Source organism: Oncorhynchus mykiss, chromosome 31 (genome assembly GCF_013265735.2).
Source record: "Oncorhynchus mykiss isolate Arlee chromosome 31, USDA_OmykA_1.1, whole genome shotgun sequence".
Taxonomy (NCBI): Eukaryota; Metazoa; Chordata; class Actinopteri; order Salmoniformes; family Salmonidae; genus Oncorhynchus; species Oncorhynchus mykiss.
The window spans coordinates 30442911-30460406 of record NC_050571.1 but is presented as its reverse complement, the minus strand read 5'-3'; the positions used below and the strand labels follow the sequence as shown (position 1 = coordinate 30460406).

At 45.9% G+C, this 17496-nt stretch overlaps 1 protein-coding gene across 1 annotated transcript; it reads left to right on the top strand.

The window, feature by feature from the left end:
- Window positions 1-1439: 1439 nt before the first annotated feature.
- Window positions 1440-15878, top strand: LOC110504978 (EGF-containing fibulin-like extracellular matrix protein 2). The gene is made up of 11 exons (XM_021583894.2): window positions 1440-1714; window positions 9072-9309; window positions 9623-9671; window positions 9801-10013; window positions 11025-11147; window positions 12312-12428; window positions 12549-12668; window positions 12862-12981; window positions 13176-13302; window positions 14450-14645; window positions 14899-15878. Exons 2-11 carry the CDS (start codon window positions 9220-9222, stop codon window positions 15058-15060), a joined length of 1317 nt encoding a protein of 438 aa, XP_021439569.1. The 5' UTR covers window positions 1440-1714; window positions 9072-9219; the 3' UTR covers window positions 15061-15878.
- Window positions 15879-17496: the final 1618 nt, after the last annotated feature.

The following is a 17496-nucleotide window of genomic DNA, read 5'->3' as shown; positions in this document are numbered from 1 at the left end:
TGGCTGTGCCCCTCATGTCATGTGAAACCCGTAGATTGGGGCCTAATGAATTGAATTCAATTGACTGATTTCCTTCTATGAACTAATACTCAGTAAAATCATTGAAATTGTGGCATTTATATTTTTGTTAGGTATAAATAAAATCAACTCATTTTATACCAACAGTCTCTTGGCCCTGATTGTATTGCAGATATTGAGGGTGTGTGTTTGTGCGTATGCTGTGTGTGCTTGTTTATGTTAGAATGTCAGATGCAAATTACTCTGATTTTAAAAACTGACTGCAGCTGTAGGGGTTGAGACCTGTTTGGTCCAATATAACACTTAGATATTTCACAGCTTGAACATGCCAAGAAAGTGGCTAGAATCTCATCCCAGCATGGATGAATATGGGTGAAGACGGACTATTTTGGAATACATCTGCATAGTAAATTAAACCTGAGTGGATTATAATATGAGAAGCCAGTATTAAACTGTGTGTCTATGTGTGGCCACTGGGGGTTGGGTAAGAGCAGCTGTCACACCCCCCCACACACATCAATATCTCTTATTGTTATCTGTATTTCTTGAAACTGCACTGTTGGTTAGGGGTTCATAAGTAAGCATTTCACTGTGACGAATAAAATTTGATTTTGATTTGATTTGAAACCTTGATTAAGTAGGTATAATGGTACTGCTCATATCCATGTCAATTATGGATTTGCACTTCAGCAAAAACATAATATCTATAAATTATAACTAACATGGACACTAAGATAATAATATTGTAAAAGGGAAGAACATATTTCACTGTTTGTATACAGTAGTAGAGCTGTCCCGGAGTACACAGCTTTCATGTAATTGTCAAAGGAAATGTGTTGCAAAAGTATTAGTAGTACTATAGTTATAACAAAACCTCTTGAAGAAATGGATGATGATTACTTCAGGGTCAGCCTTTTCATGCTTCTACATATAAACATGTCTGTCTGGAAGACCTCCAGTTTAAATATTTACTGGTAGTTAGAAAAGCTAACTACTTTTCCAAGAAGGCTTGTGTCTCTCTCCTCTCTCCTTCGCTCTAATTTTTGTCCACATTCCACCAACTTCTCTCCCAAGCTATAAATATCTGCCTGTGTCAGATTGGACCGGAGCGAGGGAAAACTTAGTGGCTGTACAGAAAGAGAAAAAGATGGGGGAAGTAAGGATAGATAGATTGGGGGAGCGAGCTGTGGGGGGTGATTTTAAATGAAACCAGGAGCGTTGTGTGACCTGTGAGTGGGGGCACAGGGGGGAGGGGGAGTGTGTGTGTGAATCTATGCAAGTTGTTGTTCCGCCTGCGATTTGGACGGATTTGGAATTTGGGCCGCAGACCAGGAATTTGCATCCTGGGGGGTCAGGGAGGGGGGGTCAGTGGGAGGGTGGAGGATGGCAGTGCAGGGGGCCAGAGGGGGGGTAGGAATGGGCTGTCCCTCTTTCCTCTCTGCCTCTTTCCTTCTCTCTCTTTCTCGCCCTCCCCTGCATGCATTCAGCTGCTCCAGCTGTCGATCTGCCCACTCACTCTCTCAGGGCCATAGAGGCAGGAGCAGGACAGATAGAGGGACCACTTCTGCTCTCCACACTCCCACCACATCAGGGACCACCACCGCCAGGGGACTAGAACAGCACTACACGGACTCAAACCAGGGACCAGAAGATAACAGGAAGAAGACGAATTCACACAAAGGAAGAAGACTTGCCTGTGAGTTCACCATGTTTCACAATGACTTTGTGTGTGCACGGGTTTGAAAGAGAGAGAGGGAGCGGGTGTGTCTATGAGAGCCTTTGTGATTGTGAGAGAGAGATTAACCAAGTGCGTGAGTGTATTACATCACAAAGAAAAACGTGCCTCTTACCCTCTGCTCCTGGAGGGGGAGGACACGTCACAGCCACACCATTGCTTTCCACTCAACCTCCACGGCTACAGTTGGATCCTTACAAGAGCTGAGGTGGCAAAGCCCTGTGTGTACGTGAGTGTGAGGGAGAGAGAGAGAGAGAGGGAGAGGAAGGGACAGAGAGCATGTGTAAGAGAGTAGTTGTAAATGGAAATGTATTGCAAAACTCTTGTACAGATCCAACTACTATTTCACAACTATGTAATGTCACAATCGCAAAGTCTACAAATATCTCCTGCGAACTTGATTCATGAAATGCCTGCCAGACATGGTCAGCTTGGATGAAACCCTAAGTACAGGATTTGTTTGCTGGAAAGACTTGTTTTAGTGTGAGGAGGAGCAGACAGGCCTACGTTACCGTATGGACACACCAAGGGACAACCACAAACTAGAGAGACAGGTGCCACCCAATGGCATTAAACACTCTTAACACACCCTCCCTCCCATACACACACACATTACATCACAGGGCAGGACACGGCCTTCTTATTCCTTTACAGACCACTTCTGTGCAGAGCAGGGCACCATTTTCTCACTGTGTTTATGTACTCTTAATTACTAACATTTGACAGAAATAATTCTGTGTTCATAGGCCAAAATTAGTAGTAAGGCTGGTCTGACTAGAGTGATTCAGGAGAGAGCACAGAGGCACGGCGAGTAGGGTCAACTATTAAAATACCAAACTCCCCCTTGGCACACGTCATCTCATCTAGTTACTACAGCATATCATCAGTATTCACATCCCTTGGATTTTTCCACATTTTGTTGTGTGACAAAGTGGGATTGAAATGGATTTAGTTGGGATTTTTTTTCCATCTTCACAAAATACTCCATAATGTCAAAGTGAAAAGAAAACTACAAATGTAAAAAATAAATAAAAAAAAGGAATAACTAAAATGTAGTTGTTGAAAAAGTATTCAGTAAAATTTGGAGTAACAAATCACATAAGTTACATGGACTCACTCTGTGTGCAATAATAGGGGTTGACATGATTTTTAAATGATTAAGCATGCCTCTGCCCCCATACATACAACATCTTTAAGGTCCCTCAGTCAAGTATTGAATTTCGAGCACAGATTCAAGTACAAAGACCAGGGAGCTTTTTGTAAGCATCATTAAGAAGGGCAGTGATTGGTAGATGGGTAACAATAACAAATCAGACATTGAATATCTCTTAAAGCATGGTCATGTTAATAATTATGCTGTGGATGATGTATTAAACCACCCAGACACCTCAAAGATACAGTCGTCCTCCTGAACTGAGCTGCAGTACAGGGATGTTACCATGAGGCCATTGGGGATTTTAAAACAGCTACAGAGTTCAATGGCTGTGATGGGAGGAAACTGAGGATGGATCAACAGCATTGTAGGGACTCCACAATAATGACCTAAATGACAGAGTGAAAAGAAGAGTACAAATATACTAAACATTCCAAAACATGCATCTTGTATGGAACAAGGCACTAAAGTAATACTGCAACAACAACAAAAACACGACAAAGGAATACACTTTTTGGCCTAAATGCAAAGCCTTATGTTTAGGGTAAATCCAACACAACACATCACTGAGTAACTGCCTCCTTATTTTCAAGCTTGGTGGTGGCTGCATCATGGTATGGGTATGCTTTACGTTGGCAAAGACTGGGTAGTTTTTCACGATGAAAAGAAACAGGAAAATCCTAGAGGAAAACCTGCTTCAGTCTGCTTTCCACCAGACGCTGGAAGATTAATTCACCATTCAGCAGGACAATAACCTAAAACACAAGGCAAAATTGCTTACCAAGAAGACAATGAATGTTCCTGAGTTGCCAACTTACAGTTTTGACTTAAATCTGCATGAACATCTATGGCAAGACTTGAAAATTGCTGTCTAGCCACGATCCCCAACATCTTGACACATTTTGAAAACATTAATGTGCAAATGGGCAGCACCCACTCGTAGCACGCGCTCCAGCAGGTATATCTCACTGGTCACGATAACAACACCCACTCGTAGCACGCGCTCCAGCAGGTATATCTCACTGGTCACCCTCCACGGCAATTCATCCTTTGGCCGCCTTTGCTTCCAGTTCTCTGCTGCCATTGACTGGAACGAACTGCAAAAATCACTGAAGCTGGAGACTCATATCTCCCTCACTAGCTTTAAGCGCCAGCTGTCAGAGCAGCTCACAGATCACTGCACTGGTACATAGCCAATCTGTAAACAGCCCATCCAACTACCTCATCCCCATACTGTATTTATTTATCTTGCTCCTTTGCACCCCAGTATCTCTACTTGCACATTCATCTTCTGCACATCTACCATTCCAGTGTTTAATTGCCATATTATAATTACTTCGCCACCATGGCCTATTTATTTCCTTACTCCCTTATCTTACCTCATTTGTACTCACTGTATATAGACTTTTCCCCCCTTTTTTCCCCTACTGTATTATTGACTGTATGTTTTGTTTATTTCATGTGTAACTCTGTGTTGTTGTATATATCGAACTGCTATGCTTCATTTTGGCCAGGTCGCAGTTGCAAATGAGAACTTGTTCTCAACTAGCCTACCTGGTTAAATAAATGTGAAATAAAAACTATTGCACAATCCAGGTGTGCAAAGCTCTTAGAGACTTACCTAAGGAGACTTACAGCTGTAATCACAACCAAAGGTGTTTCTAACCTGTGTAGACTTTTTCTTTCACTTTGACATTACAGAGTATTTTTGTGGAGACCAATGTGAAAAAATCCAAGAGGGGTAAACACATGATACCCACTGTATCACTTTGGCCCAGCCAGCTCTCCATGCCTGGCTCCCACTAGCTTCCCTCTCCATCTGACTACAGCCCTGTGCCCATTGGGAACTGTTATGTTTGATGTTTTTTCTGTAGTTCTACTGTCCGGCAATATGAGAGAAATCTCACACCACAGGAGTTTACTGGTATAACATATAAGAGTTTCTGGCCCGCAAGGTGGCAGGTTCAGTGCAGCGAGGGGAACCGAGCACAGCATGAGCCCACCGGGCCACCGTGCTAGAGAGAGAGCAGCTCCATGCACAACAGAGCAGAACGGATCAAAGCCGGCTAGATATACACATCACAAGACCCGACCGTCTCTGGTTGGGTCTCCCACCGGTGTGTGCGTGTGTAGATGCGTGTGTATAGTCTATGTGTGTTTGTGTATGTTGCTCTGTGTGTGTATACCTGTGTGTGTGGTCTCGCTGGGTGTTCTGTCTAGTCCCCATGAAGTCATTTCTTTATGACCCTGCTGTTATTTTGCTTGGTCATTCTGCTGACAGTGTGGATTCAAGGAGAGGGGTGCCCCCTGTTGCAGGAGTTAACAGACTACTGATGCCAGCACAGGAGGTTGGTGGCACCTTAATTGGGGAGGACGGGCTTGTGGTAATGGTTGGAACGGAATATGGTTTCCCATGTGTTTGATGCCATTCCATTCGCTCCGTTCCAGCCATTATTATGAGCAGTCCTCCCCTCAGCAGTCTCCACTGGATGCCAGTAATATAAGGAATGCACCTGGACCAAGTAAAGACAGCATCTGTATCAACATCATCTGTCCTCCAAGAGTTGCAGAATTTCCTCTTCAATCCAAGTAAATACAGGGCCATATAATTACTGTATTTCTGTGAACAATGTGTACTGCTGTACATGGTAGACCATGCTACACTGGTAAATGTCAAGTGTAGCGTTGTTCACCAACACCTGTTGTAACCAGAATCACAAACAATGGAAAGACCAGTGGTTGGCGTGTGGAGGACTGTCAGAGTGATGGACCATCCTCCCACTCAGAGACCAGAGGCTGTAGGATTGGCAGCAGCTGTCCTACATGAACCATGTGGGGGCTTTCCCAAAACCTGATACTCTGAGAAACACCGTGATGGCAGGGTATCCCTACTGGGAACTGCAGCCCACATCCTTGCCACGGGCATTCCAGAGGTCCAACCACCACTTGGTGCTCACTGGTCAGCGGCGGAAGCGCAGCACCTACCCACGTCTGCCTGCTGCTCACAGGTCTGGGTGACTGAGTTACTGGACTCTCAACTGGCGGACAGTTTGTTTTTTTGGTGGTTTTAGGTCAGATTTATCCCGCGCTATAAGAGAACCACAGTACCAAAGCGGATTTTGACGTGTCCTCATATTGTGGCTGTATAAGTGTTCAGCAGTACAGTGTGTGTCCAGGGGTACAGTGTGTGTCCAGGGGTACAGTGTGTGTTCAGCAGTACAGTGTGTGTCCAGGGGTACAGTGTGTGTCCAGGGGTACAGTGTGTGTCCAGGGGTACAGTGTGTGTCCAGGGGTACAGTGTGTGTCCAGGGGTACAGTGTGTGTCCAGCAGTACAGTGTGTGTCCAGGGGTACAGTGTGTGTCCAGGGGTACAGTGTGTGTCCAGGGGTACAGTGTGTGTCCAGCAGTACAGTGTGTGTCCAGGGGTACAGTGTGTGTCCAGCAGTACAGTGTGTGTTCAGCAGTACAGTGTGTGTCCAGGGGTACAGTGTGTGTCCTGCGGTACAGTGTGTGTCCTGCGGTACAGTGTGTGTCCAGGGGTACAGTGTGTGTCCAGGGGTACAGTGTGTGTCCAGGGGTACAGTGTGTGTCCAAGGGTACAGTGTGTGTTCAGCGGTACAGTGTGTGTCCAAGGGTACAGTGTGTGTCCAGGGGTACAGTGTGTGTCCAGGGGTACAGTGTGTGTCCAGGGGTACAGTGTGTGTCCAAGGGTACAGTGTGTGTCCAAGGGTACAGTGTGTGTCCAAGGGTACAGTGTGTGTCCAAGGGTACAGTGTGTGTCCAAGGATACAGTGTGTGTCCAAGGGTACAGTGTGTGTCCAGGGGTACAGTGTGTGTCCAGGGGTACAGTGTGTGTCCAGGGGTACAGTGTGTGTTCAGCAGTACAGTGTGTGTCCAGGGGTACAGTGTGTGTCCAGGGGTACAGTGTGTGTCCAGGGGTACAGTGTGTGTCCAGGGGTACAGTGTGTGTCCAGGGGTACAGTGTGTGTCCAGCAGTACAGTGTGTGTCCAGGGGTACAGTGTGTGTCCAGGGGTACAGTGTGTGTCCAGGGGTACAGTGTGTGTCCAGCAGTACAGTGTGTGTCCAGGGGTACAGTGTGTGTCCAGCAGTACAGTGTGTGTTCAGCAGTACAGTGTGTGTCCAGGGGTACAGTGTGTGTCCTGCGGTACAGTGTGTGTCCTGCGGTACAGTGTGTGTCCAGGGGTACAGTGTGTGTCCAGGGGTACAGTGTGTGTCCAGGGGTACAGTGTGTGTCCAAGGGTACAGTGTGTGTTCAGCGGTACAGTGTGTGTCCAAGGGTACAGTGTGTGTCCAGGGGTACAGTGTGTGTCCAGGGGTACAGTGTGTGTCCAGGGGTACAGTGTGTGTCCAAGGGTACAGTGTGTGTCCAAGGGTACAGTGTGTGTCCAAGGGTACAGTGTGTGTCCAAGGGTACAGTGTGTGTCCAAGGATACAGTGTGTGTCCAAGGGTACAGTGTGTGTCCAGGGGTACAGTGTGTGTCCAGGGGTACAGTGTGTGTCCAGGGGTACAGTGTGTTTCCAGGGGTACAGTGTGTGTCCAGCAGTACAGTGTGTGTCCAGGGGTACAGTGTGTTCAGGGGTACAGTGTGTGTCCAGGGGTACAGTGTGTGTTCAGCAGTACAGTGTGTGTCCAGGGGTACAGTGTGTGTCCAGGGGTACAGTGTGTGTCCAGGGGTACAGTGTGTGTCCAGGGGTACAGTGTGTGTCCAGGGGTACGTGGGTGTCCAGGGGTACAGTGTGTGTATACTCATGCATACGATGCAGACCTATTGAAGACGATATGATGCAAGGTCCACTAAAATACCTCACTTTTGGGAGTGTTTGAAAGATTGTGAAATTGTGACAGGTGCACTGACTGTGTATATAGTTGTCCTGGGAACTCAGTTGAACATTTGTTTTGGTGCTTGAGAAGGAAGGGTAGGCTACATTTGAACTATGATGTAAGACAGTTAGCATGTTTGTGTGGGTACACACGTTGCTCTGTGGCTTCTTGCTTGGCCTCCCTGAGGTTAGTGTGTGTGTGTGTGTGTGTGTGTGTGTGTGTGTGCGTGCGTGCGTGCGTGTGTGTGTGTGCGTGCGTGCATGAGGGCGCGACAAGTGGTTGAGTATTACAGCATACAAAAGTCTCACCATTGTGTGTGCGTGCGTGTGTGCATGCGTGTAAGGAAAGCAATGATTATAACTTTCCTCATATATTATTTTGCCTGGAGCAAATTCTAACTGACGGTTTTTGCACGAACAACGGTTACTCAGAGATGTTTTATTGCTTTCTCTTGGTTTGTTTTTTTTGTCTGAGGGAGCTGGAATAGAGGATTTATTTGTCTAGGTACAGGGTCTACTTTAACAGTTGTGCTTCCACTCTCCAAGAACATTAAATGGAGGATGGTTGGTCAGAAAAAGCAGCGTGGTCCTGTCTGCATGCTTCTCCGACACCATATGCAGTACTTCGAAGAATAACACACTAGCCATGATGATGAACGATGTCAGACTCAGAGGCAGACAATAATGGATTCTGCGGTACTAGACAGCGACGGTGATTTAGATGGATGACCAGAGCAGAAATCTGTGTCGGAGCTTGCGGCGTCTGGGGAAACGGAAAGTATTGTCTTGAAATTGATAGACAATACCCTGAGATGTAGGCGCTGTGTTTAATGGCTCACTTTGGTATACTGTAGGTTTGTTGTGTGAGCGTTTGTGTGTGCAGTTACAGTGGGCCTGTCTGGGGAAACGGAGGGCTGTCTATGGAGAGCTAACATGAAAGGATTTCCACACGGTTGACTTGATTATTTTCAGCTGATGGATGGAATGCGTCGTTATATTGACCTTTCGCCAGGAGGGGGAGACGGGCTTCCTCTCCGTCATACTGGCGGGGATTTGGGGGGAACGTGTTCGATTAACAAATAATGACCGACGTCTGAGTCATAAGGGAGTTGTGTGTGTTGACTTCTGTTCTGAGCCTGGCTTCAGAAAAGTGTTAGATGTCAACACACAGCCAGAGTGTTATGTTTTTCTAATTAAGTGGATGAATTGAAAGCTGTTCCAACCTAGGTTGTTAATTAACTCCCTCTCTTCTCAACCCAGGTTAATGAGTCTCCTAAGTAACTCTCTCCCCTCCCTCCCTCCCTCCCTCCCTCTCCCCCCAGATACCGCTGCGCTGCTCTGAGCACCACAACAACCCGGCAGTTTCTCTCGTCCTGACCGGAGGCACCGCTACCTGTGTGACCCGCTGGCTGTGCCAGGGTGTGTGTTTACGTGTGTGATCCGGTCCTATCTGCCAGTCAGTCCGTGAGCATGCAGGGCGTGTGTGCGGCGATCCTGTGTGTGTCTGTGTTCCTCCGCAGTGCTATTTCACAGCCACCTACAGAAAGTGACACCTACACGGTAAGGATGGGTATTCCAGGACTCTTTTTCTCTCCCTCCCTCCTCTCCTTCTATCTTGTCTTCCCCGCCCACCATACACCAGACTGATAATTTGACCCCTTTTGTACTGCAGCTGCTCCTCTCTTTCCTGTTGACCTCCGCTGTACTCTGGAGTCCTGCTGTGTCTTTTCCCCCTCTGTGCCTATGACTAGGTACCCTCCTGTTAATGTGACACAGCCATTATTTAAAATGTACCTAATAGCTTCAAATGAAAGGTCATTTGGATTGTTCAGTGCATATGACTCTCTCGCTCTCTGTCTCATGCCATCTGTAGGAATGCACAGATGGGTATCAATGGGATCCTCAGACTCAGCACTGCAAAGGTAATGGCTCTCGATTATCCTCATGTCCCCATCTCCTCTCTTCCCTCCATCAGTTGTAAGCAACGAGTGAGAGCATTACAACTTGCAACCAGTCCTGTCTTTTCAGTCCTTTTCCTTCTCCCCCGACAGACATAAACGAGTGTGAGACCATTCCGGAGGCCTGTAAGGGGGAGATGAAGTGCTTCAACCACTACGGGGGCTACCTGTGCCTCCCCCGCTCTGCCTCAGTCATCCCAGCTCCAGACCCCCCCAGCCAGCCTGGGACCAACCTGGAGAGCACCGCCAGAGAGCCCTTCAACCCCTGTCCTCTGGGCTATGAGCCCCAGGGAGACAGCTGTGTGGGTGAGAGAGTAGGGAGGGAGGGGGGGTAGACAGGTGGCTGCAAGGGACTGAATAAGGTGTGCGTGCCTTGTTTGTGATTGGGCAATAAGCATGTAGTCTGAATGAGTGCAGACTAGTGTGGGACAGGTGGTTGTATCAAGCGTGTGTTTGGGGAGTTTGTGGAGTTTGTGTGGGTGTGTGTGAGTATTTGTCGGTGGGGGGTGGATAGCTGGTACTGGAATGTGGAGATTTCACATGAGGACAGCTGCTCTTAGTTTTAGAGGACGGAGAGTGTTGAGAGGAGTGGTGTGAAGTACTTTAGTCAAAATACTTTGAAGTACTACTTAAGTACTTTTTGGGGGTATCTGTACTTTACTTTATTATTTATATTTTTGGGAACGTTTACTTCACTACATTCCTAAAGACAATAATGTACTTTTTACTCCATACATTTTCCCTGACACCCGAAAGTACTCGTTACATTTTGACAGGAAAATGGTCCAATTCACACACTTATCAAGAGAACATCCCTGGGCATCCCTACTGCCTCTGCCCTGGCGGACTCACTAAACACAAATGCTTCGTTTGTAAATTATGTCTTGTAGTGTGCCCCTGGCTATCCATCAATAAAAAAAACATTCAAGAAAATTGTACTGTTTGGTTTGCTTAATATAAGGAATTTGAAATGATTTATACATTTACTTTTGATACTTAAGTATATTTAAAAACAAATACTTTTAGACTTTTACTCAAGTAGTATTTTACTGGGTGACTTTCAGTTTTACTTGAGTCCTTTTCTATTAAGGTATCTTTACTTTTACTCAAGTATGACAATTGAGTACTTTTTCCACCACTGGTTGAGAGAGCTGCTTGTCCTGTTGTTCTTGGAGTCTGGGTGATAGGGGTTGTTGATGGGGAATGCATGAGACAGGAATAATGATTGAACAAAATGGGGCAGCTGTTGGTGCCTCAACCGTATTAACATCCATATGACTAAATACATTGTGTTGTTTTACCATATCTCACACACAGATGTGAATGAGTGTGAGAGAGATGAACACGACTGCCAGCCCAGCCAGCAGTGCATCAACACACCGGGAGCCTTTACCTGCCAGTGTCCTGAGGGTTACCGTAAGGTTGGCACCGAGTGCATCGGTAAGACAGCCAATAGAACTCCCACTAATCAGCCTAACCACTGGCCTGAGAGACAACCAATAGGACGCCCACTAACCAGAATAACCACTGGCCTGAGAGACAACCAATAGGACGCCCATTAACCAGCCTAACCACTGGCCTGAGAGACAACCAATAGGACGCCCATTAACCAGCCTAACCACTGGCCTGAGAGACAACCAATAGGACGCCCATTAACCAGCCTAACCACTGGCCTGAGAGACAGCCAATAGGACGCCCATTAACCAGCCTAACCACTGGCCTGAGAGACAGCCAATAGGACGCCCATTAACCAGCCTAACCACTGGCCTGAGAGACAACCAATAGGACTCCCACTAACGAGCCTAACCACTGGCCTGAGAGACAACCAATAGGACTCCCACTAACGAGCCTAACCACTGGCCTGAGAGACAACCAATAGGACGCCCATTAACCAGCCTAACCACTGGCCTGAGAGACAACCAATAGGACGCCCATTAACCAGCCTAACCACTGGCCTGAGAGACAACCAATAGGACGCCCATTAACTAGCCTAACCATTGGCCTGAGAGACAACCAATAGGACTCCCACTAACCAGCCTAACCACTGGCCTGAGAGACAACCAATAGGACGCCCACTAACGAGCCTAACCACTGGCCTGACAGACAACCAATAGGATGCCCATTAACCAGCCTAACCACTGGCCTGAGAGACAACCAATAGGATGCCCATTAACCAGCCTAACCACTGGCCTGAGAGACAACCAATAGGATGCCCATTAACCAGCCTAACCACTGGCCTGAGAGACAACCAATAGGACGCCCATTAACCAGCCTAACCACTAGCCTGAGTCGCACCAACTCACTGTTTGCGGTCTCACCTCATGGTTTTGGTTAAGCTTAGCCATTGTAGCATGTTATTTGACCTCTATTTAACCAGAAAGGTCATTTAGTTTATTCACAATTAATATGTTAATATGTTTTGTCACATACACCGTATAGGTCAACTTCTCCTTAGTCATTGTAGCATGTTATTTGACCTCTATTTAACCAGGAAAGCCACTTGAGTCAAAGTCTCCTTCACCATAACGACCTGGTTGGTCAACTCAATCTCCACCTTCTCTCTGGAACTGTTTCTGAATGCTCTCCTTCCATCTGGGTTGTCAGACATTGACGAGTGCAGATACAGGTACTGTCAGCATCGCTGTGTCAACGTCCCCGGCTCCTTCTCCTGTCAGTGTGAACCAGGCTTCCAGCTGGCCGGCAACAACCGCTCCTGTATTGGTAAGGCGTGGTCAGATATACACACACCCACATACAGAGAGTCCCAGGCTATCCAGACTGATGTTAGAAAATATATTGACTGATATACTGATAGACTTCTCCCTCTCCTCCTCCTTCCAGATGTGAATGAGTGTGACATGGGCGCCCCCTGTCAGCAGCGGTGTTATAACACCTACGGTACCTTCCTCTGTCGCTGTGACCAGGGCTACGAGCTTGGGCCTGATGGCTTTGCCTGCAATGGTGAGAGGATACGTCTGTCTGTCTGTCTGTCTGTCTCTATACTGTCATTAAAGTAGCAGTGCTTTGATCTGAAAAGAAAAGCTACTCTTTCTTTCTTGCATTTATTAAAAGCTTTCCTTCTGTTTCTTGGTTAAAACAGCTGTGCTATGATCGTAAACGTTGTTCCCCTCCCTCTCCCTCCATCGCTCTGCAGACATAGACGAGTGCAGCTACTCTAGTTACCTGTGTCAGTTCCAGTGTGTCAATGAGCCCGGGAAGTTCTCCTGTCAGTGCCCAGAAGGCTACCAGCTGCTGGGCACTCGACTATGCCAGGGTAAGCACCCTCTCCATCTGTTCTCCTTCTTAATGTTTTTCTGAACACCTTTCCCCATCCTTCACTGTCAGCTAACTGTGCCTGTGTGTTATTTCGTTGTCCTCGTTGTTAGTGGACGATAAAGTATTCTAATTGATTCGATTCATTTCAATTCTCTCTTTCTCCGGCCCTCATTCGATCCCTCTCCTCCCCAGATATAAACGAGTGTGAGACCGGAGAGCACCAATGTACTGAAGGACAGACATGTGTGAATATCCACGGTGCCAGTCAGTGTGTGGACACCAACCGTTGCCAGAGCCCTTACGTCCAAGTATCTGACAAGTGAGTGAACATTTATTAAAACATGGGTACACACACACACACCATTTTCCCATTATCAAACTATGCCCTGGTCACAAATCTCAACATATCATCAACTTCTGTATGGAGCATAGCTCACATTATTTTGAAGATTGCGCCAATTGCTTTTTCCATATTTCTTTCCAATTCTGTGATCTTTTCAGTTGAACATGTTCCAGTCCAATTAGAATGCTGTTAGAAGATTGAAACCAGTCTTACATTGATAACAGGTGTGGACAGTAGTTCATTTCCCCCAGCATTTTTTGGCTGTATGAAAACTGCTTCAGAAAATCTCTTGGGGAAATGGCCACTGTTCAAATACAGTTGAATGTAATCCATCTTGGTTTGAGGATAGTTCACCATGCTCCTTCATATTGCAATATACCCCTCTAGTGGTTGAGTTATCAACTACTCTTTTTAATATTGTATCTACACATGCAGGCTGGTCTCATAGACTAGACATAACATAGTAAACAAAAATATGGGACACTCAAATTAGTATGTTATGTTTGGTATGGTATGGTTACATACCAAGGCAAAAACGAAAGGACGCGAATGTCAAGCAACCCAAAGGTTGTGTGTTCGAATTTCATCAAGGACTACTTCAGCATTTTATGCTAATTATCCATTTTCCAACTACTTAACTACTTTTTAGCTACTTTGCAACTACTTAGCATGTTAGCTACACCATAACCTTAACCCCTAAACCTAACACCTAGTCTAACGTTAGCCACAGCTAATTGTAATTCATAACATATCATACTAATTGTAATTCGTAACATATATGAAATGAATGATGGACATCCACAAATTAATACATAACATACCAAACGTCACATATACTAATTTGAGCGTCCCGCATTTTAGTTTACTATGTTACATCTACCCATGGGTCCAGGTTGCAGACAAGCATGATAATATCACAGGACGTAATCTATATTTAATATTTAGTGATGAATATCAAATATTATGTTTTAATATAAAATGAAACAGAATCAAAAGTACCACATCAAGTCATCTCGTTAATGAGGTCAAATTTCAGGAAATGATGCTTTATGCAACATGACTGCCACTATGGCACAACTCATATATCTCCCCAGAGGACTAAAACCTGCGATTTTTCCCCTAGTCGCTGTGTTTGTCCTGTGACCAAGCCGGCCTGTCGAGACCTACCCTTCTCTATCGTCCAGCGCTACATGAGCATCACGTCAGAGCGCTCTGTCCCGTCAGACATCTTCCAGATACAGGCCACCAGCGTCTACCCCGGAGCCTACAACACCTTCCGTATCCGCTCTGGAGACCACGACGGAGACTTCTACATCAGAGTGAGCACAGCCATAGTGTAACAGCCCCTGTACAGCACCAGCCTGGGTCACCCTCCCATCCACCTTGTCAATATATGACGATAGACTTGTGAATGTATGATGACAGAGGAGGCCAAGAAACATATTATATTGCATTGAGTTTTGAGACATTGCATCATAACAGGACTTAGTAAGACACGTTTGCTTGACTTTTAGACTAGGATTGTACGACGGACCCTGACTAACCTCACCATCATCTCTGTGTCTCTCTCAGCAAATCAACAACATCAGCGCCATGCTGGTTTTAGCCCGGGCCGTGACGGGGCCCCAGGAGTACACACTGGACCTGGAGATGGTGTCAGTCAACCCCCTCCTGAGCTACCAGACCAGCTCGGCTCTGCGACTTTCAATCTACGTAGGGCCTTATGCATTCTAGAGGGAGGACAGAGAGTCAGAGACAGAGAGGGGGAGACACACAGTAGAGATACAAGAGAGGAGAAATAGGACACACAGAACAATCTAGAATTGAAAGGGGTCATAAACAGAACAGTCAGATACTGTGACATGATGTCAGACGTTTGTTAGCTTCTCCTATTTCATGACCTGCAAAGGAAACACACAACTCAAATCACAACCCTCTGGGAAAGCTGAGATAGAGTGAGGTAAAGAGACATTTCTAAAAATGAATACTTTATGGATAACGTGTGACTGACAAACATCAATACGACGAAGTGAATTTTCCCCCGGCCCACACACCGTCCATTTTTGTTCCCTGCCTCTTAGCTGAAGTCTCCTGAAGTATATTTTTCGACTGCTCCACGCTGCTCATTTGTCACGGTCCTTTGAGCCGAATAGGGACAATTACCCTAGTAACCTTTAGTACAAACCCCTGTCATGTTTCAGAAACACCCTGCAATTGAAGATAAAGAACAACACGTTATTTCATCATTCTCATCCCGTCTCTGTCATTCTCTTGCTTTGAGCAGGCCCATTCTCACGCCTGTGTTTTCATGCTACTCTCATTCCTCAGCCTTTCAATCCTTATCGTCCATGGACACGACTCAATAACCACTCAGATCCAACCTCCTCATTCCACCCTGTCTCTCCTGCATCCATCTCTCGCCTAAATCATAGCTAGTATTAGTGCTGAAGCTCTCACTCACTCACTCATCATTTGTAGTTTTGTCACATTAATGATTTTGTTGTAATTTTGGCCCAGGAAGCTGATACAAAATAAAACGATATACATTTTAATCACGTGTTAACCATTGCCTTTTGTTCATATTGTTTAGCCATGTCACCCTCTTCCTTAATATAGTCCCATTTCTCTCCTACTTCTTCAACTCCTGTTTCTCCTTTTCCTCCAAACAGTATTTCCTCATTTCCCAGTGTGGTATGGTCATAGCTAGTTGACCTTTCTGAATGGAAACACCCCCCCCCAGGTCCAGTATGCTCCAGTGTCAGTGGCGCTCTGTGTCTTTCCACAGCTGCAGAACAGATGCCTGGGCTTCTTGTATGACAACCACTGAGAGAATGGAAAAATCACTTGAACAAAGAGAGAGGGCAGAAGGTATCGCTAGATATATCAGCACTTAAGACTCATTAGCCTTAATATGTGAGGCATAAGACAACCAGTGGCATAATGATCTAACACAGCCACTGTGTTCTCCCTCTCCCCTGGATGACTAAAGCCATATTCCTTGGGTAGTGATTCCTCTACAGTCCCACAAAAAAACAGGGGAAAGCCCTAATTTCATTGTGTATCTCATCCGCTGCTGCTAGCTCCGCCCAGACAGCCTCCTCCTTACAACGCACGCACACCACACACTGCACACGCACACACACACACCTTCAATCTATCCTCACTCAAGGGTGATGACTCATACGCCGCGCAGTCTTACGCAATCAGCCCAGAGTGGAGTCTGTAGCCAGTACAGCCACAAGGTGGCATTGTGACACACAGATCTTTCTCCCAGGCTGAGACAGGAATAGCATCAACCCGAGGTGATGGAATCTGCTGGGTTTTTTCTCTTCCTGACTACTGAACCTGCCTTCCCTCTCCCTATCAATGAACTCATAGACTTGAGCGATGCAGAGGCACTATGGATACACAAACTAACACGTACAACAAATCATAACCACAGCTGGTGTGTAACATGCAGCGCCTGAAGTATTCACACCCCTTGACTTTTTCCACATTTTGTCCTGTGACCGACTGAATATAAAATCGATTCAGTTGAGAGTTTGTGCCACTGATCTACACATAATATCCCATAATGTCAAAGTGGAATTGTGTTTTTAGACATTTTTACAAATGAATGAAAAATGAAAAGAGGAAACGTTGAGTTAAAGAATATTCAACCTCTTTGTAATGGCATGGAGTAGAAACGTGGTTAACAAATCACATCATAAGTTGCATGGACTCACTCTGTGTGCAATAATAGTGGTTAACATGATTTTTGAATGACTTCACCCCACCTCTGTACCCCACACATACAATTATCTGTAAGGTCCCTCAGTCGACTAGTGAGTTTCAAGCACAGACTCAACCACAAATTCTAGCGAGGTTTTCTAATATCTCACAAAGAAGGGCACAGATTGGCAAAAAAAAATAAAACTTCGGACACTGAATATCCCTTTGAGCATGGGGAAGTTATTAATGAGGGTTTGAATGGTGTATCAATACACCTAGTCACTACAAAGACAGGTGTCCTTCCTAACTAATTTGCCTAAGAGGAAAGAAACCCCTCAGGGATTTCACCATAAGGCCAATGGTGCACAGTTACAGAGTTTAATGGTCGTAATAAGAGAAAACTGAGGATGGAGCAAAGGAAAGAAGACTTGAGCGAATACATCATTTTCCTAAACATGC

Excerpts from the sequence above, each read along its gene's own strand:
- LOC110504978 (XM_021583894.2), top strand. The coding sequence starts at position 9,220 with ATGCAGGGCGTGTGTGCGGCGATCCTGTGTGTGTCTGTGTTCCTCCGC. Across the intron at positions 9,310-9,622 it reads CAGAAAGTGACACCTACACG|GAATGCACAGATGGGTATCA; the intron begins GTAAGGATGGGT and ends TGCCATCTGTAG. Across the intron at positions 11,148-12,311 it reads GGTTGGCACCGAGTGCATCG|ACATTGACGAGTGCAGATAC; the intron begins GTAAGACAGCCA and ends CTGGGTTGTCAG.